Source organism: Sander lucioperca, chromosome 7, assembly GCF_008315115.2.
Source record: "Sander lucioperca isolate FBNREF2018 chromosome 7, SLUC_FBN_1.2, whole genome shotgun sequence".
NCBI lineage: Eukaryota > Metazoa > Chordata > Actinopteri > Perciformes > Percidae > Sander > Sander lucioperca.
In genome coordinates, this window is record NC_050179.1 from 16,817,294 (window position 1) to 16,838,840 (window position 21,547).

The 21,547-nt window shown below is 42.1% G+C and overlaps 1 protein-coding gene across 3 annotated transcripts in view; it reads right to left on the reverse strand.

The window, feature by feature from the left end:
* The window catches only part of LOC116062235 (BTG3 associated nuclear protein), a 54,189-nt gene that overhangs the window by 16,147 nt on the left and 16,495 nt on the right, over positions 1–21,547 (reverse strand). For all 3 annotated transcript variants that reach the window (XM_031316903.2, XM_031316884.2, XM_031316893.2), the window contains 2 exons: positions 21,079–21,150; positions 9,623–9,667 (listed from right to left, as the gene is read on the reverse strand). In XM_031316903.2, coding sequence (XP_031172763.1) covers positions 9,623–9,667; positions 21,079–21,150 — 117 coding nt within the window. The remainder of the gene's footprint in view (positions 1–9,622; positions 9,668–21,078; positions 21,151–21,547) is intronic.

Below are 21,547 nucleotides of genomic sequence, written 5' to 3' on the forward strand. Positions count from 1 at the left end.
CCTTACACATTAGAAAAGACATGAGCAGAGAGATAAATAGGACAACTGAGTAACTCGGGCCAGCAGTTTGATTCCAGCACAAATCACACCCTGATTATCTGAGGTTAACCTTACAGATTGTTCAAGCATCTGCTTTGTGTGAAGATATGACAAATCAAGAGATGCTCTCCTAGAACACTAGACCTTTACCGAAGCTAACCGAAACAGACATCGAGGAGCTGATGCCTCTGGCATAAACGCACACAACTGTAAGAACATCAACATTTGCAGTACAACACGAGTTCAAAACGCGCTAAAATATCTAGTTTCCTCTTTATTACCTCACATCATTCTCTCACTTTTTCTTGTTTGGCCCTCCTTTTTCTCGCTGTCTTCTTTATCAACTCATTGACACTCTGTGCACCATCCCTATATACACTCCCTGTATTGTTCTGGTTCTGGACTGGTTCTGTGTTTACAGGTCCTGGCAGCACAGGAGGGACCTGTGCCGAGCTCTCTGTTCTGTGACCCAGTTCCCACACTGACCATGAACAATGCTGCTTGGGAGGGTCCAACAGATGCAACTCACACGTGGTGACAGGAAGGGGTGGCAGAGGTTCAACTAAGGGGAGGGAGTGAGGTGTGTGTGTGTGTGTGTGTGTGTGTGTGTGTGTGTGTGTGTGTGTGTGTGTGTGTGTCTCTTCAGGCTCATGTCAATGGGCGGCACTCAGGTCCATCATCGGTAAATGATGCAGGCATAGTATAGTATAGCTGTCTCTTGAGATGTGTTTGATTTCTCAGACTGACACGCCATTGGTTTACAGCTATCTGCCAGGGAGAGTCCTCTAAAAACTGTGAGCTCACTCGACAGTGGATTTGCTGCTCCTCTGTAGCTTTTATTATTACGTTATTTTTGTTTCTTTTCAGCTTTTACATATTTGCAAAGGGCAGTGACAGCAAAGATGGGGGACATCCAAAGCCACTGAGGGCACATTGTATTTGCCTAAGCCTTTAGAGCTAGCAGAGGGAACCGTCTCCTTTCTTATGTGGCACCTGGTACTAGGGCTGTTGGAACGAATTCCGAAAGTCGAATATAATTTGAATAGTAAAAAAATCAATACTATTCGAATGCTGAAATTACTATTCAAATGTGATTTTTTTAATAAATAGGTTGGCTAACGTTAGCTAATCTCCCTCTTCTCATGTTACGTCTGATGAACAATAAGTTACGGGAGTGAGAAACACAAGGCATTGTGAGCTAACGTTACGTACAGAGTAACGTCAGTACAGGGGGGAGTGACAGGCTGCGGCTGGAAATCGGAAGATGGATGGGAAATAGTTTTAACATGACTTTAAAATCGACATCCACCGAGCCAAAATGCTTATGTTATCATTAGTTAGCTCGTTCTGGTTTCCTAGCTGCGTCGCGAGTTATATGAGCTTAGCTGGGAGCTTCATGGAGACAGCTAAAGTTAATGTTAGCTGTACTACAGCTGTCAGAGCTTCGACTTCATATATTACCTTCTAACAGCTGTATTCTCAGTAACGTGACAATCTGCAAGAAACAGGTTGCTTTTAAATCACTTAAATAGTAGTGGCAGCACCGTTTGACTTAGTTATCAATGCCGTTAGCATCGTGGCTAACACTATTGTTACTTAGTTTATAACAAATCGTTTTGGCTGTGCTTTCTAACATGATGTCATTGTGCTAACCGAGCAACGTTAGCCTTTACAACAGAGCCGCTTTAATACACTTGTTAGATAAGGTTTCATTCCAGAGTTCTCTGTTGATTTGTGTTTGTCGCTGTGTGCGTGGTGGAAAATAATGTAAACAGAGAGCAGCGTGCCAGAAATGCAATCCGCCATGACGTAGGTCCCCTTCAAGGCCAGGCTGATGTTGGAAGTCCCTCTAGTGGACAGAACGTGTAACAACAAACACATGCTTATTGTGGCATTGATAATGCATAAACCTGAGTAGTGTAGTACATATTTATAACAGGTTGCATATGAGCATTAAATATTCGTATATTAAAAAAAATTACAAATGAAATTTGAATGGTATGATAGAGGAAGATTGACAGCTCTACCTGGTACCATGCATGAGTTTTTGTCCGATTCACAGCTTAACTGGTCTCAGTTTTCAATCATGAACGGGTCAAAACATCCCTTTCAGACAGACAGTCTCCCTTTCTGGCTTTCCTCTCCCCATCTTTTTTCTCTCTTCCCTCCTCCTCATCAGTCGCTCCTTTCATCTTACAATCCTCCATTTGGTCTGCATCAGTGCAGGGTAAGATCATAGCACATAGAGAGAAGGGCACCAGATAAGAGGCTACGACAGACAGGGTGTGCAGTAAAAGACTAGTTATTTTATAGTTTCATGGGGTCTGCCTTCTCTTCCGTCTACATGAAAGGGGTTTTATAGGCTGTTCAGACTTTCAGCTGGCACATTTGCACTAAGTTCAGGACTAAGTTGGCATAGACCGAGATGGAAGCGGATACAGAAACATCTGCAGCTGAACTACACATATTAAACATGCATGAGCAGTTAGACAAACAAAGTGAATAGTGAAATGTGTGAAGCACACTGCACTACTCACTGCATGCAGTAAATCTTCAGTGTCAATATGTGTGGACAGAGACAGAGGGGTCAGTCTGCAGCACTCTCAGAATTTTAACACAGCCTGTCTCTTCAACTACAAAGACACCTGGATTTCTTTTGTCAGTAAAGCTGGGGCATGGGTTTCACCCCTTATCCTTCAAGGCCCTAAATCCTCTCACTAATCTCTTAATGAAAGAATCTTATTTTAAGTTCATTCTGAAGCATTATGCAACAGTGAGCAAAGCATGATTAGTACCAGTTAACTTAGTGGACAGCATGATTTACTCAAACACTGACACACACGACTGACGAGCTGTGAGCGAAAGAATTTAGGCGATCACATTCGTTTTTTTCGACGAGTGGTTGCAAAATGTATTGATTACCAAATAATCACAGAGGGAAGGAGTTTATTTTAGCGATGAAGTCTTAAACACAACATATGTTATTCTCAGAAATGGGATTCATGAGAAAACACTTGTGTTGCAGCACGACAGTATGGAACAGGCCTCCTGCAGAGCATCACAGAGCATTGAACACAGCGAGTAGCAGACTTATAAACAGAACAAAATCAAACAGAATATACTAATTTCTATTTTCCATGATCTAAAGTAATTGTTGTTAGGAAAACTAGCATATCTAATAGTAGTAGAAGTAACCTAATCGATATTGAATTGAAAATAAAATCGGGAATAAAATTGAATCGAGAATAAAACAAATCTGGGACTTTATGAATCGGAATCAAATCGGGAAATCATTGTCGATGCCCAGCCCTAATATTTAAATTAGTATATGTTCTAGGTATAGTCTGCATAGTCGGATGACAAAATAATCACAGCTTTGAAGGGAGAACTCACAGTATGTGTTATTTTTTTACTAACTAACTAACAAAAAGATTGATTTGGCATGTAGTAGTAATAAAACGTAATTAGTAGTAAGTAATTCAACGATCCATTATCTGTACCCAACCCTAGCGGAGAAGTAAAGAAATCAGTGGAGGGAATTACTAAACCGCTTCCATAATGAAGCCTCTAAGGCCAGATTTATGACACTTGACAGCTCAATAAAAGATGTCCAACAAATGTACGATGCTTTTTGCATTCATATTGTGGCCAGCCACAACTCACATGACATATCCACACACTGAGATCTGATAAGAAAACTGTGAGCCAGGACACCTCATAATGTGGATTGTGATAATACTCTCAATGGGACAAATACAGCAGAGAGACACAAAATAAGCAATGGAAAACATGCGCACAAATTAAGAGACACTGATGGAGCCAGAGTGCAAAAACATCTGTGTGGAGCGGTTTAAAATCACAACCAGAAAGTGCGACAACCTTTCTTCATCTATGTAACGGATAATGCGGCCAAGGTTCCACCCGAGAGTATGGGCTGACAGTTAATGTGACCTGGAGTGATTGGATGCGGCAGGTGGCCTTTAAAAGACAGGTGTAATCACAGCTAAAAAGTACATGGAAGATAAAAAAGAGAGCAAATAGGGAGGAGAGGAAAACCACCCCAGAGAAAGAAAAAAGAGCGCTTGTGTGTAGGGCTGCAGCTATCGATTATTTTAGTAATCGAGTATTCTACCGAGTAATCGGATAAGAAATACTTAGTAAACAGCAATAGTAAATATGTATTATTGCTGTGTACTAAAAAAAAAAAAAAAAGGAAACCTGTCTTTTGTATATATATATATATATAAAAGACAGGTTTTTTTTTTGAAAAAAGCAAAAAATTTTATTGCCAAATTCCAAGTACATATTTGGTGGCCCAAATGTTAATATTTTTCACCCCCTTCCCCTTCTTGCCTCTGGCTCTTATCACTTGATATGCAAAAGAGCTGTTCACTAAGCCCAGGTAAATGTGACTGTACAAAGCTTACAGCAGGGCTATTCAACTACACTGTTCTGAGGGACACCTTTTCAGAAGCCTAATACTGAGTGAGGAGAAAGAATAAAGAATGCAGACATCACCGGCATGATGACATCATTCACGTGCATATTAAGTGGCCATGCTGGGGGGAGGAGCCGGTTTGTCTCCGGCAGCAGCTAAGTTTCCAAAGATTAGTAGCAAACTAATAAACAGACTACAAACCGACAGCTCTCGTTTTAGCTTGTTGGTAAAACATGGCTATTTGCAGAGTAGCATGCTGTAGGCTAGTTGTGTAAAACAGCGCGGTGGACGAGAGCAGCAGACGTTAGTTAGCTACCTTGTGTCGGGTTCGCTCCGTGGAATGGATGAATAGACTAGATCTTTTCTACAAAGATGATGTAGTAGCATGTTTGCAGCTTAAAATGATGCCAAACTTTCTGTCGTTTTCTCTCGCCTGTCTCTTCTCTTAGACCCTCGCTATTTTCGTCTTCGTTCATTTGTAATCTGGTCCGTCAGTCTCGTGCATAGACAGTATATAAACGTCTTGTGTCCACAGAAGCGTCAACCTGTTGTGTGCGCTAGTAATTATCCTCTGTGCGGAAACACAGTGAGCCGTACAACCTTAATTACATTGATTTAACGAAGCTTCGAGGCAAAGAATTTTGCTTTGAGGATTTTTTCTAATCAAATTATTCGAGTTACTCGAGGAATCGTTTCAGCCCTACTTGTGTGATGAATTGTGCATGCTAGGTTACACTAATAGCCTTCGCACTATTTTGCCAGATTACAAAAACAGGGACATAATACATAGCCTATTTGATGTAGGCCTCTCTGTAAACACACACATTAGACATTTACAAAAACACACACAGGATTAAGTCTGATCTGTTTTGTCTTTGTCTGAGATTCTTAACAAATTCTGGTCCAAGATACACCACAGCAATCATGATAAAGACATCATTTGTCATTTATATGTGACAATATCTGGTCAAAGTGATGTATCTCCTTGAATAAGTGCTATCACTAACACCATACTTGTTTGGGCCCTGTTTCCCTTGAGGGTCTTTATGTGCTTTCTGGGGTTCATCAGATTTAAGTGCTGACGCTGCCACTGTAGAGTACCACTGCATGTGTGTGAAAAGCTCGACCTGCAAAATGAATTTTTTAAAAACAAGTCACTGTGTGTTTGCTTTGGCCCTGCACTCATATCATTTTACAGACCCTATCAAAGCATGAGCTAAAAAGAAAGGGAAAATAAAAGATCTTTTTATTGGACTAGGCTCCCAGACACTGCCAAGGGAATAGAGTCCTTTCTGCAGCTTTTTGTTCTCGCATCCTTTGGTGTCTATCTGCAAGAAACTAATGACTATACATATTCCATGCTGCATTTTTAAAAAGCCTACACTATACCCTACAGAAAAGCTAAACGTGATAAAGGAGATGGAAATCTGCACAAAAAAAACAAAAAAAAAAAAAAAACACGCTCATGTACTCTGTGAACTGATATGAATAATTGCTGGAAATGTGTGTTGTGGTGCAAAATCTAAACCAAACTCTGGCCAAAACTTCCTAGATCCTAGAGAGAGAGAGGGGGAGGAATGCTGCTGTCAGGCTCAGCGGGCAGGTCATGTTAGGACACAAGCAGACGTTTGTGAGTGTGTGAGAGAGAAGGAGCGTGGGGATGTGTGGACTACCTCAGTCAATTGAAAACACACACACACACACACACACACACACAGCTAAACAGCCAGTAAAGCAATACAAACAACAAAAACTCACATAAAACAGATGCATCCACACATCACAAATGTGCGCGCACACGGATAGCCAATGGTGCATTGAACCAATGAGTGACTGAGGATTGAAATCTTAATCAGACAAATCCAGAACTGAGCAGCAGAAAGCAAATGGATCTAGACGGTGGGTGGCTTGTAACCACATTTTTATGTATTACAAAGAAGGGGTGATGATTGTCTTAGTTGTCAAGTGCAGTGTTGGAGGTCCAGAAATTCTTCAGAAAGTAGAGTCATAATCGCATTACTACTTACTGCATTTGAACAAAAAGGCATTACTTTACTGAGTGAACAAATAGGTTGTTACTTGCATTACACTCTTAAGCCTCTTCATTGACATAATACCTATGGAAATGCAAAAGTAATGTAATGAATGCTGCAGCTTCTTTTATTTAGAAGTTCATGTGGAATTCATTGAAAAAAGTAAAAAAATAGTGTAATTTTCTCGTAATGACCCCAACAGTAAATACTCTATGTATGTCACTATGTTTAGCCTCCATTCACATTTTAGAAGGAAAAATATCCTGTATTGCAGCGTTTCTCAACGGGGGCGGTACCGCCGCCCCCCCCCCCCCCCAGGCGGCGTTCAGAAGATGACGGGGGGCGCTGGAAGCAATATTTTGCAAAGGGGGGCGTTTGTTTGAAAGCTAGTTGAAACCAAAGATTCACAATAACAATACATGTTTACACTTTAAACTACTTGCAAAAAACAGTGGTCTGCAACATTAAAACCTGCCAGTTCACGGCACTGCAACTGGACGAGACGGTGTATCATAACTCTTCTTCACTTCTGTGCTTCTGTCAGCTCTGTTTGGTGCAGCCCCGCGCTGCCTTCATGGAAACGGGACGTCAGAGCATCATCTTAAATGAGCTCCGTACTTCAGCGTGAAGCTGCGTTCAGATAAAAAAAAAAAAAAAAGCAATCGCCGCAGGGTGGTGCGACGTCCTGTTGTGTTCTTTAACCCCCCAACGTAGCACAAGTAGACTTTATATTTCACAGTAGCAGTTTTTCGTCAGCTCTTATTTAGAACACAACGTTTCCTACTGCACCTGAAGGCAGTTTCATTTCACGGAGAAAGAAAGAAAGTAAAAGATACGAGGGAGAGACATCGACTGTGCTTTGTTGTTTGGCAAACATTTAGCTGTTTCACAAACTCCCGGGCAGTTCAGGGCTTGTGTTTGGTGTTTTAAAACTTTCTTGTGGAAGCGATAGAGGCAGTGATGTAACGGTTTACTGTACGGGATTATCACACCTCCTCAAAATGCAGCGCGATGTGGGGTTGCATTTCTGCTATTTACTTGCAAGAAAGGCCATAGCAAACCCATACTCTTCTAAGCATCAACAAAGGGCTCTCACTAACTTTCAAAGGTTGTAAACTTTCGAAGTAAATCCTTCTGCTTTTACCCCTTGATAAGTACCAGCTTGTTTTCCGTTGGAACAATTCGGTTATAGATTTAGATTTGAAAACCTACATCTTATTTGATGGGGGGTGGTTAGGGACCTGGATAATGGATAGTGGGGCGCTGGCACAAAAAAGGTTGAGAACCACTGCTCTATTGGCTGTTACATAAAAACACCTGTCCTAACAAAATAACACAAAACAGTTTAACCACCAGGTGGGCTGCGTGAGAAAGAACTTCCTTCCTTAAAATCTTGATTCTAGACAAACATGATGAAATCATGAATGTGAAAGTATGGGTTGGTCTGCAGGCATACATATGTGGCCTGCATTGGTCATACACAGGCCAGCTCTGCTTTGATCGAGACTCAGCGGAAAGAACAGAGAAACAGGATGGGCCCACGGTCCAAAACATCCCAGATAGAGGGGAGAGGGATGGACGAAGACATAAGCATGTCAGCCACTGAGAGGACAAAAAAAAACATTTGAGTGTGTGTGTGTGTGTGTGTGTGTGTGTGTGTGTGTGTGTGTGTGAGTGAGTGAGTGAGTGAGTGAGTGAGTGAGTGAGTGAGTGAGTGTGTTGCTCGGGCTGTGTGGGCATATGTTTCTAATTAGTATATCATTATTATATCCAACTGTACGGTAGATTGGGATGTTTTTTTTAAATGGCAAAAAAATAAATTACTAAGCCTGGTCAATACAACCAAAAACCAAGATAAAATGATGAAAGATTAAAAAAAACACATACACATTTACCTAGATTTACCTAGCAATACATACAATTAAATCCAAAAAGAAGTCAGTTTTTATAGAAGTCGGTCTGTATAAAAAAATCCCAAATTTATTAACTGAATGCCTACCCAATAACCAATAGTCAAATTTTCGGGTCCAGTCCTAATTTAATTAATTGGTTATTTATAAGAAAACTCCACAGTAAAACTCCCCACTTACTAAAAGTAAGTTATATTTTCTGCCTTACTATAACATAAGTGCAATACAAGTATTTGAACAGTTTGTTCACATCTACACATCAGGGTCGCCACACTTACAGCGACAGTGCAATAGAGGATATGAATGACCGTCACCGTACACAGAAGTCACTATGGTTCACTATCCTGAATGGCAAAAACGCAAACATTCAGCATCTGCCAGGTGCAGTCACATGGAAAAACAAACACGGCATGGTAAAGAGTTGTTGTGCAATCACTGCGCAAACAGATCCAGCAAAGAAGTCAGGCACATGTTTGTTTTTTTCAGAACCACCACACTACACAAGATTGTAATACATTAAAAGAGATTAAGTGCGATAATTCAAATCCTGGCACCGAAACATTCATACGTGGCTGCCATTCTGCGTCAGACATGTTGCATTTTCTATTTGGACTACTCAGTGACTTTGTGCATTTAGTGTTCAATTAAAGCCTCTGAACACCCACAGGTGATTTCAGTTGTTCTGGCTGATTAGACCTCTGCTCAGGTTGAAGGAGTGCTGGAGCTTTAATGGGAATTTAGTAGGTCACAAATCTTCATCTACCAATAAGAATGATAAAGGTGTCATTTGTCCTGCCGTAACAGGTGCAACAAAGCTAACAAGAGACTCAGGAAGATGTCAATCAATCAGTCTGGGAAGAGGTCCAATCAGCCAGATTAACTGAAAACACCTGTGTGGGTGTTCAGAGCCTTTAAGGTACATAAACAGACAGAACCGGCAAAATGTCATTGACAAAGAGCCTGCTCAGACAGCCATCAGACATACGAATCACTTGTGAAAGATCTGATGAAGACCACTGTGTAAAGCTGACCGAAGATTGGTGCGCCACCATTTCTCTAACAAAAAAACCCACACATATCCACTTTTACTGTTATCCAGCCATTGTGTTTTGAAGAATTTGTACTTTATGCACAAACGTAAGCACTGATGCAAATATGTGGTGTATAATCTAAAGCTTAGTTTACTGTGAATGTGTTTTTACCTGTCCATCCTGACCAAACTGCACCTGGTGGATCTGGAGATTTCCCTGAAACAGAAAAGTGACATGTCATGTAAAAAGCCTGATACCAATATTATATACACCGAATTATTTAGCCATTTTAACCAGCAAACATAAAGCCCCTTACGTAATGATACATCTTGCCCATTTCTTTGCCCTCCTTTTGGCCCTAACCTGCATGAATTACTAAAACCTGCATTGTCATAAGGTGATTCAAGCCATTAAATAGTGCTAAACTGAACTCTTGTTATCAACAGTGACAACAGGGTTGACAGTGTCAATATCTGAGCTGTATCAACTGTTTTTTTCCAGGACTCTGCACATTCAGGGTTTGGCAGAGGAGTTTTACATACATGATGACATAAGAATGTGAGTTGGAGGCAGTGTCCTTGTATATATGTCAACGATATGTCATTTCTCTTGTAAACAAAAACAGAAACCCGTTCGCAAATGCACAACCCCAATGCAGTCTCATCGAGATGCAATGACCACCGTAAAGTCTCTGAACACCCACAGTGATGTTTACAAGACCACATAAGAGAGGACATCATACAAGCCATATTTAGCCAACCCCAACTTTCAGTTGTTTTATCTTGCTAATTGTATTTTATGTATATATATCAAATGCTGTCGGAGAGGAGTGTAATCTCTCAAACAGCTCATTTCCTTTTTTTAAGCACGCTAAAACCAATGTCTTTGATGAAAAGGGCCCGTTCTCAATGAAAACATATTCTATGAGTGGCAGTTGGGAGAAGTGGGATTTTGTTGCTAAGCTTTGAACTCCAAAAAACAAACAATGTCATGAAATAGGAAGGAGAGGGGGAAAAAAATCTGGGCGCAGCCACAAAGAGCAGGAAAGGCTTTAGAGCTTTTCTGCCTCCACTTAACTCTCTCACTCAATCGTGCATTTCTTCCTCTGAGTTTCCTTCGGCACAACTGAACGGGAAATAAGAAAAACACTTGGTCAAGGTGTCGATTGCTTTTGCGTAAATGTCAAGCTCTCATGCATGGTTGACATGTATCATACACAGTATGTGATTAGATGTGTATGTGTGTACATAGACTGTCGACTTGAAATAAATCTCACTTCCACATCCTCAAAACAATTACTAACAATGATGCTGATGTGGAAATTCCTCTTCAGCAGCTGTGGTTTGGAGTTAGATTTTGATTTCACTGTGTGCAAGCAGAGTGCCTCTCTGGTGAGGGACATGTGTCATCTGGGCAATATGTCCAAACTAAATTTACAGCGGGGGAAATAAGTATTGAACGTGTCAACATTTTTCTCAGTAAAGATATTTCTGATGGGGCTATAGGCATGACATTTTCACCAGATGTCAGTAACAACACATACAAATATATCAAAACAAATAAGTCCATAAATTAAGTTGTGTGTAATGAAGTGAAATGACACAGGGAAGAAGTATTGAACACACATGCTGAAATTTAATACTTAGTAGAAAAGCCTTTGTTGGTAATGACAGCTTCAAGACGCCTCCTGTATGAAGAAAGTGGTTGCGCACATTGCTCAGCTGATTTTTGCCCATTCTTCCACACATCTTCAAGGTTCTGGGGGCATCTTCTATGAACTCTGATTTTCAGTTCTTTGCAGAGGTTTTCAATTGGATTCAAGTCGGTGATTGACTGGGCCATTCTAACAGCTTGATTTTCTTTCTCTGAAACCAATTGAGAGTTTCCTTGGCTGTGTGTTTGGGATCGAGAGTCAGGTCAGGTTGGAAAAACCTGCTACTGGTATCATGTAGCCCAGTACTACCTGTCTCATGGTCGAGTACTCCGGCGACTAATCTGGAGCCCTCATATCCCTGTATAGGGAATGAGGAGGGTGGGTGTTCACCCTGGCAAGACTAAAAACAAAACTTGCCTTCAAGGTCGGATGAACTGTTTGAGTCAAGGGCGATACATCAACAATGGAGCTGGGATCCCATTGAGGAAATTGTACCTAGCATAGCTTATACTTTTGCCATTCCCTGCATCTGGATCTTCTCGCAGACGTACTGGCTGTGCCTGTCCTCTGATCCCGAGATCTTCAGACAAGAGAAGCCCTTGATAAGTGAGAGGACCACCCAAGGTAGCTTTAAAGTCCTGGCGGCAACTTTCGCATCTTAGCGCCACGCATCTATGCGTCAATCAACCAACCAACCAACGCAGAGGAAACCTGCGTCTGTAACTCATCCTTGCAGGAAACAATACCCAGGATGAGATAGTTACCGGTTATAAGCCAGAGTGTAGGTGAGGACACCCAGACGCAAGGGATCTCATTCTAGAGTGGGAGGGATTACTTAATCTCATGGTAGCTATCGCCCACTAAAAGCCAGGCAGCCCCTGGCCAGTAAGGTACTCCAACTCACCAACAAACTGTCAGATGGGGTGGTCTGACATGTTTTGACATAGTCACCACAGAATATCAAACTACTTTTCTCTACATGGAACGTTAGGACAACGATGACCGGAATGTCAACAGACCATGATCTGGACCTTGAGAGAGATGGTGCCAGGAAGACCGCTGTCATTGACAGTGAACTATCCCGGCGCAAAGTGCACATAGCTGCTCTCCAGGAAACAAGACTTGCTGGTGCTGGAAGTATCAAGGAGCAGAACTGTACCTTCTTCTGGTTTGGCAAGTCTGCTGATGAACCCCGTCTCTACGGCACTGGATTTGCTGTGAACAACATCCTCATCAATAGCATACAGACACCTACCGCTGTTAGTGATAGAATATCCACTCATAAGTTCTACACTCGTCAAGGAATGATCAAAGTCATCTCTGCTTATGCACCAACACTCGTTGCTCTATCTGCTGACAAGGACCTCTTCTACCACCAACTTGAAGGTGCAATGAAGACCTCCAACTCTGAGCGTTTGGTCCTCCTGGGACCTCGTGTGACGATTACCAAAGCTGGCCTGCTTGTATTGGGAGGTTTGGTGTGGGGCACATCAATGAGAATGGCCAACGACTGTTAGAGCTCTGCTGCAGAAACAACCTGTGTATCACCAACACCTTATTTCCCTGAAACAGACACAGGAAAATGACTTGGTGTCACCCTCGTTCTAAGTCATGGCATCAGCTTGACTTCGTCATCGTATCTCAGAAGCAAAGGAAGGAAGTACTGAACACTTGAACCTACCATAGCGCAGATTGTGACACAGATCACAGTATGGTTGTGTCAGTAATGCTGCTTGAACCTAGACCATATCACCACCAAGTTAGACGTTTTTTTTGGAACCGAGGGGAACACCTGCCATCAGACTCTTTCAAGTCTCCCTGCCTCTCGGTGTCATAGCCATCTCGATATTGAACCTGACATAACTGAAGTGATAACTACAATCTCAAACATGAGCAAAGGAAAAGCTGCTGGTGCAGATGAAATCCCAAGTGAGCTCTTGCAGGCAGGGTTACTGCCACTTGCCAACCATATACACAATCTCATCCTGAAATGCTGGGCAGCCAAACAGGTACCGCAAGATTTTAAAGATGCTAAAATCACCACCCTGTACAAGAACAAGGGCGATCGAGGAAACTGTAATAACTACTGTGGCATCTCCCTACTAAGTGTCACTGGAAAGGTACTTGCTAGAATCCTGCTCAAACGTCTTCAGGAGATTGCAGAGGAGGTATATCCAGAGTCACAATGTGGATTCAGACCACAGCGCTCCACCACCGACATGATATTTGCTGTTAGACAACTGCAAGAGAAATCACGAGAACAGCGACAACCACTCTATATGGCTTTGTAGACCTCACGAAGGCTTTTGATTATGTCGACAGAGACTCACTATTCCTAGTGCTCCAGAAAGCTGGCTGTCCCCCTACTCTGCTATCACTGATCCAATCATTCCATGATGGAATGCGTGGTAGAGTACAGTTTGATGGCGAGCTTTCTGAGAGTTTCTCAATCAAGAGAAGAGTAAAGCAAGGATGCGTACTGGCGCCTACACTCTTCGGCATATACTTTTCATATATATTCCAGAAAGCCTACAAAGATATAAGTACATAACACCACAGGAGTCTCATTACTATCCCGAGATGATGAAAACTTTTTCAACTTGGCCCGCTTCAAGGCAAAAACCAAAACAGAGCAGTTTATTATCCGAGAACTACTCTATGCTGACGATGCTGCTCTCTGTGCATCATCTCCAGACCCTACTTGACAGCTTTGCTAAATCATGTGACCAGTTCGGGCTTACCATCAGCCTGAAAAAAACTGTCACCATGTCACAGGCCGCTGACTCTCACTCATTCACAATAAATGATATCACTCTCGAGGATGTGGAAAAGTTTACCTATCTGGGATCCACCATGACGCGCAACACCACACTAGACCTGGAAATATCCACTCGTTTAGGAAAAGCAGCCTCTACTTTTGGTCGTCTAACCAAACAAGTCTGGAGGAATATACATCTATTTGTGCAAACTAAAGTTAGAGTGTACGAAGCATGTGTACTGAGTATACTCCTATATGGATCTGAAACCTGGCCTACATATCGCCCCCAAGAGAGTAGAATCAGTGCTTTCCACACAAGAAACCTGCAGTTTATTATTGGAAAGACCTGGGAGAACAAGATGACGAATGAAGAACTGTTCACTGTCACAAATTCTGAACCCTTGTCTTCAAGGCTGAAATTCAATCGTCTGAGATGGGCAGGCCATGTCAACAGAATGCCACGATCTTGCATTCCCCACTCAGTACTAAATGGAGTATTGGAGGAGGGAACTCAGCATACGGGCAGACCTAAACTACGCTTCAAGGACGTGTTAAAGAGAGATCTCATAGACTTTGACATAAAACCTGAGAGACAACACTGTCACGGAATCGTGACCAATGGAGAACAAGCCTCTACCACGGTAGAGCATATGACCAAGATAGGAACCTACAGAAACTGAGGAAGAGACGTCTTCGCTCAGCTAACAAGAACTAATATGTGATAATATGTGAAAAGCGCCACGCATCGTCATTCATGACAGAAGCATGAGAAGTGAGTGTTTGGGATCATTGTCTTGCTGAAATGTCCACCATCGTTTCATCTTCAGCATCCTGGTGGATGGCAGCAGATTCTTATTCTTATGTCACGGTACATTTCTCCATTCATCCTTTCTTCAATTATATGAAGTCTGCCAGTGCCAGATGCTGAAAAACAGCCCCACACCATGATGCTCCCACCTCCAAACTTCACTGTTGGTATGGTGTTTTTAGGGTAATGTGCAGTGCCATTTCTCCTCCAAACATGGTGTATGCTATGACAGCCAAAGAATTCGATTTTGGTCTCATTTGACCAGATTATATTCTCCCAGTATGTCATTGGCTTGTCCAGATGTTGTGCAGCAAACTTTAAGCGAGCTTCCACATGCCTTTTCTTGAGCAGTGGTGTCTTGCGGGGTGTGCGTGCATAGAGGCCATGGCGGTTGAGTGCATTACTAATAGTTTTCTTTGAAACAACTGTAACTGCTTCTTCCAGGTCTTTCTGAAGATCTCCGTGAGTGGTCCTTTGTTCTTCGACAACTCTTCTAAGTATTCTATGGACTCCTCTGTCAGAAATCTTGCGAGGAGCACCTGGTCATGGCTGGTTAATGGTGAAATTATGTTCTTTCCACTTCTGAATAATGGCCTCAACAGTGCACACTGGACCTTTCAGAAGTTTAGATATTTGTCTGTAACCAATGCCATCCGTATGTTTTTCTACAATAAGCTTGCGAAGGTCTTGGGACAGCTCTTTGCTTTTACCCATCATGAAATGCTTCTTGAGTGACACCTTGGTAATGAGAAACCTTTTTATAGGCCATCAATTAGGACTAATCCAGCTGATATTAATTTGCACTAATAGGGGGCAGGATTGCTTCCTAAATACTGACAGATTTCAGCTGGTTTATTGGCTTCCCATGCCTTTTTACACCCCTTTTTCTTAATGTGTTCAATATTTATTCCCATTATCATTCCACTTTATTACACATAACTTTTGCCATGGACATACATGTTTTGATTTCTTTGTATGTGTGGATTACTTGTGTTGTTACTGACATCTGGTGAAAATGTCATTCCAATTACCCCATCGGAAATATATTTACTGGCAAAAATGTTGACGCGTTCAATTATCATTCAATCGTTCAATCATTATTATTTATCCCGCTGTATAACCCCATGCAAAAGCAGGCGGATATATAAACATTACAAAACATCTGCACAAGGGTAAGCACTGATACAAATATGTGGTTTATAATCAACAGCATTGATTCATTTGTAAACTTTAACTTCTATTTAGTTTACTTTGAACGTGTTCTTACCTGTCCATCCTGACCAAACTGCAGATTATACACCACATATTTGCATCAGTGCTTACTTTTGTGCAGATGTTCTGTAATGTTTATACACTCACCTAAAGGATTATTAGGAACACCCTACTAATACTGTGTTTGACCCCCTTTTGCCTTCAGAACTGCCTTAATTCTTCGTGGCAATGATTCAACAAGGTGCTGGAAGCATTCTTTAGAAATGTTGGCACATATTGATAGGAAAGCATCTTGCAGTTGATGGAGATTTGTGGGATGCACATCAAGGGCACGAAGCTCCCGTTCCACCACATCCCAAAGATGTTCTATTGGGTTGAGATCTGGTGACTGTGGGGGCCATTTTACTACAGTGAACTCATTGACATGTTCAAGAAACCAATTTGAAATGATTCAAGCTTTGTGACATGGTGCATTATCCTGCTGGAAGTAGCCATCAGAGGATGGGTACATGGTGGTCATTAAAGGATGGACATGCAATATAAACGATACAAAATTGGCCTACGATAGAGATTTTAATTATATTGCACTATCGCGATAATTCATGTTGATGACGCAATCTACCCGCGAAATTTAGAGCCACGAGCTGCAACCATGGATGTATTAAGCTGCAACCGGCTGCAACGCGTCATCGTCATCTTGAGTAAACATGGCTGAAAGCGAAACAAGGAGCTGGTGAAAAAGACCGGTGCAACATCCATTATTTGGACTTGGTTTGGATTTAACCCGCTACAACGGACCTGTGGTCGAGCCTTACCATGGAGCCTTTCATCAGCCTGACAATTTACTATATAACGGACAATTGGAATCTTGGCAGCCGGTGTTTGCAGACGTCGTACTTCCCCGCTGAACATATGGCCGTGTGTGTGTGTGCAGCAGCGGAGTGGGACCAAAAAATGTACCGGGAAGTTTACGGCCCCCGCCGTACGGGTTGAGCAGAGGCTACACAGTTTGACCAGCAGGAAGCGGTGCCAGGCCGCCGGTTGGTGTTGCTAACAACTTGCAATGTATTATAACTATAATTATTATCAGACCGGCCCACCGGGAAAAGTCCCGACGTTTGTTTGTTTGTTTGTTTGAAAATGCGTTACATTAGGCTGCAGGTAAGAAACTTTGTTTGAAATATGTTTTTATTTAAAGTATCTGTGCATCTTTGCCTAATACTGAAAGTATTTTCAGTACAGTGTCTGTTCCTTAACTAAACAGACACCAGTTTTTCCTGTTCCCTGCATCTTGGGTGGCATTTAAGAACCAAGGACTTAAACTAACTGTGTAGTGCCTTTTAGAATGGTTTGCACTAAAGAGAAGACACCCAATACTTTAAGCTTTTTCTTTGTCAAAGTCTCTGCAACTAGTGTATTTGAATTTTATTTATCTGCAACATTATGTTGTGTAATTACAGTTTTGAACAATAAATGTTCTCAAAACTACATACTACGTTTCTTTCTCTTTAAAAAAAAATACATTTAGCAGTTTGGTTTTCCTTAGGGTCTATGTAACCTGGTCTGAAATGGTTCTATTATAATTTATATATCGCGATGTATATCGTTATCACAAGAGGCTGCAATGTATATCACAATATGGATTTTAGGCCATATCGCCCATCCCTAGTTCTAACGAGTGGTTATTTGAGTCAAAGTTGATCTTCTATCAGCTGGAATCAGTCGGCCCATTCTCCTCTGACCTCTAGCATCAACAAGGCATTTCCGCCCACAGGACTGCAGCATACTGGATGTTTTTCCTTTTTTAGACCATTCTTTGTAAACCCTAGAAATGGTTGTGCGTGAAAATCCCAGTAATTGAGCAGATTGTGAAATACTCAAACCAGCCCGTCTGGCACCAACAACCATGCCACGCTCAAAGTTGCTTAGATCACCTTTTGTTCCCATTCTGACATTCAGTTTGGAGTTCAGGAGATTGTCTAGACCTGGACGACACCCCTAAATGCATTGAAGCAGCTGCCATGTGATTGGTTGATTAGATAATTGCATTAACGAGAAATCTTACAGGTGTTCCTAATAATCCTTTAGGTGAGTGTATATCCACCTGCTTTTGCATGGAGTTATAAATTTAGGTAAATGTATAATATTTATAGGTAAATTTATAACCCCATGCAAAAGCAGGCGAATATAAAAACATTACAGAACATCTGCTTTTGCTAAAATTCAATAATGATTTAAATGTTTTCAGGTATTACTGGCGTGCATTATGCTTCATTGGGATGGCTATTTGCATGGGCAATCAGAAACATACAGGGTTCAAAAGACACAAATGTTTAGTGACTCTTACCAAACCTATTTGACAGATGAAAATAGTTTGCTCTATTAAATGGCCCTTCATTTCTTAAGTAGTAGACTAGCTTATAATCTCCAAAATGTGACCTGTGCAAGCACAAATTTCATCATTCATTGGGATATAATGGGTGTGGCTAAACATTTAAATAATAGATCTTCCACAGAGCTGAAAGAGGATCAATCCTAATTTTCTGAAGAAACACTTTGCAAGCTTTGAACGTGACAGAGAGCCTCATCAAAAGGAAACTGTAGCTCTGTGGAGTAATGCCTTGGACAGCAGTTCTTGTTATTGACCAAAATAATTTATAGGAAACTTAACCATTTATTTCTGCACAATTGTAGTGTCTTCATGCAAAATTATATATCTTCCAGCATCCCTTTGTTCGGAATTTGTTAATTACTGTTCTCAACAAAAAAAGTTTAATGAATGATTCAGTTAACGCAAATTTATTAATTCCACCGTTTCTAAGCTAAATAAAAACAAATGTCTCTGTGCCTGTTAAGTCATGTAGAAATTGCAGAGGACAAACGAGGGTGCATTTGCTGACTCGACATGCTCACACAGATATAATGGAGTATTTCAAATAGCCAGTCAAATAATGCAAGTCATCAGCTTGCCCGAAGTCGACCAAATTACAAACCAGACTTCCAACACAACATACTGACATTCCCACACTAAAGTAGACAACAGTATTTTTCTTCCCAGTAAACCACTTCTTTCTCAAGCATGAGTTCCCTGAAACCGTTATATACACTATTATACTGGAGATTAATGTTTGCTCAGAAATGTAATACACAATGAAGAATGAATTAAGAAAAGGAGTGGCTGATTGTTTCTCTTTTCTCTCTCTTTCTCGCGCACAGACACAGACTAGACTGATCTCATGAAGTGGTGTATGACACGCCAATTCATATGCCATGATTTGCGTGTTATAGAGATGCATACTCGCTATTTTGGGTGTTTATCAACGCCGTTTGGCCTCCATTGACTTACATTACCTTGCGATTGCGTGTGAATTGACGCCGTAAGGCCGAAGGTGTTAAAAATGTTCACAGACATTTTTAACACCTCACTGGAGACATGTCACGTGCCAGCCTGCTTCAAGACCTCAACCATAATCCCTGTCCCCAAGAAGCCAAGGACCACAGGACTTAATGACTTCAGACCCGTCGCCCTGACCTCTGTGGTTATGAAGTCCTTTGAGCGCCTTGTGCTTTCACACCTCAAAGACCTCACCGACCCCCTCCTGGACCCCCTGCAGTTTGCCTACAGAGCCAATAGGTCTGTAGACGATGCAGTCAACCTGGCCCTCCACTACATCCTCCGGCACCTGGACTCCGCAGGAACCTACGCCAGGATCCTGTTTGTGGACCTCAGCTCTGCCTTCAATACCATCATCCCGGCTCTGCTTCAGCAGAAACTCTCCCAGCTTGGTGTGCCTGACTCCACCTGCAGGTGGATCACTGACTTCCTGTCTGACAGGAAGCAGCATGTGAAGCTGGGGAAACACGTCTCCGACTCACAGACCATCAGCACCGGATCCCCCCAGGGCTGCGTTCTTTCTCCTCTGCTCTTCTCCCTGTACACCAACAGCTGCACCTCCAGTCACCAGTCCGTCAAGCTTCTGAAGTTTGCGGACGACACCTCCCTCATCGGACTCATCTCTGATGGAGACGAGTCCGCCTACAGGTGGGAGGCTGACCACCTGGAGACCTGGTGCAAGCAAAACAATCTAGAGCTCAACGCTCTAAAGACAGTGGAGATGGTTGTGGACTTCAGAAAGAACCCAGCCTCACCTGCCCCCATCACCCTCTGTGGCTCCACAATTGACACTGTGGAGTCTTTCCGCTTCCTGGGAACTACCATCTCCCAGGACCTCAAGTGGGAGCTGAACATCAGCTCCCTCGTCAAGAAAGCACAACAGAGGATGTACTTCCTGCGGCAGCTGAAGAAATTCAACCTGCCAAAGACAATGATGGTGCACTTTTACACAGCCATCATTGAGTCCATCCTCACATCCTCCATCACCATCTGGTACGCTGCTGCCACTGCCAAGGACAAGGGCAGGCTGCAGCGTGTCATTCGGTCAGCTGAGAAGGTGATTGGCTGCAATCTGCCACCGCTCCAGGACCTATACGCCACCTCTGGCAGGAGGATGAGGTCCATTAGGACCAAAACCTCACGCCACATAAACAGTTTTTTCCCCTCCGCCACTAGCCTTCTAAACAAGGCTCGGAATCCATCCTGACTCTCTCCACACCCCACCTCTGGCTCCTCATGCCACTGTACCTACTCTGCTGTAGCGTCCCTTTTCACTACTGTTTAACTTATTTTACTATTTATTTAAATTTATTTTATCGTTATTAATACGTACTGTGTGTATATGTTTATACTTATATTGTTTATATCTTTTTATCCTTCTTATATTTGTATGTGTGACATGCTCCAACAACATCATGACAAATTCCTCGTATGTGCAACGTACTTGGCAATAAAGCCCTTTCTGATTCTGATTCTGATTCTGAAAATCCACATGAGGTTAGTTGGGGTGGCGGATGGGTAAAACACAGGACTTTCACCCAGGAGAGCAGGGATCGCGTCCCTCGTGTGATGTTTCCTTTCCACGTTTGTTCTTTTCCTAAACCAAACCCCGTTCTTCTTTTCCTAATCCCAACTGTTTCTTCTTTTCAACCTAAACCCAACCCCGTTCTTCTTTTCAACCTAAACTCAACCCCGTTCTTCTTTTCCTTGCGTACAGATAACACGCCTCTTGGCTTTAGGAAAGTGATGATGTCATGATGTCATGTTGCGCACACGCACACACACACACACACACACTTGCCTCACTGTCCTGTGTGATCTGCACCTCCTCTCCTTGTGGCACCTGGGCAATGTGCAGCTGACCCTGTGGAATCTGAGAGAAACAAATGAAGAATGAGAGACAGCTGAAGCAGGAAACATTACACAAATATGATCAAGAAATCAATACATTTGCAAAGGCATGTTTTTTTCTAAAACTATTTTCAACTACAGAGAAATCTACATATAATTATCTACCATTTTAAATTGTGATGAAAGGATAGCTTCAGAAATGTTCCAAGTCTGTCTTAAAACAATAGTCAGACGCCCATATGAACACTGAACATTGCTTGCTTTAATCATTCCTCCTCTTCATACTGCCCATTAAGAAATCCATTTCTAAAGTGTGTCTAATATTAGGGATGTGGATCAAAATCCAGTCCTTGCTTTGTGCAAAAATGTATTATATGAGGCTTCAGTAGTCTAAGTTAAACAAATCAAGTGGATCACAC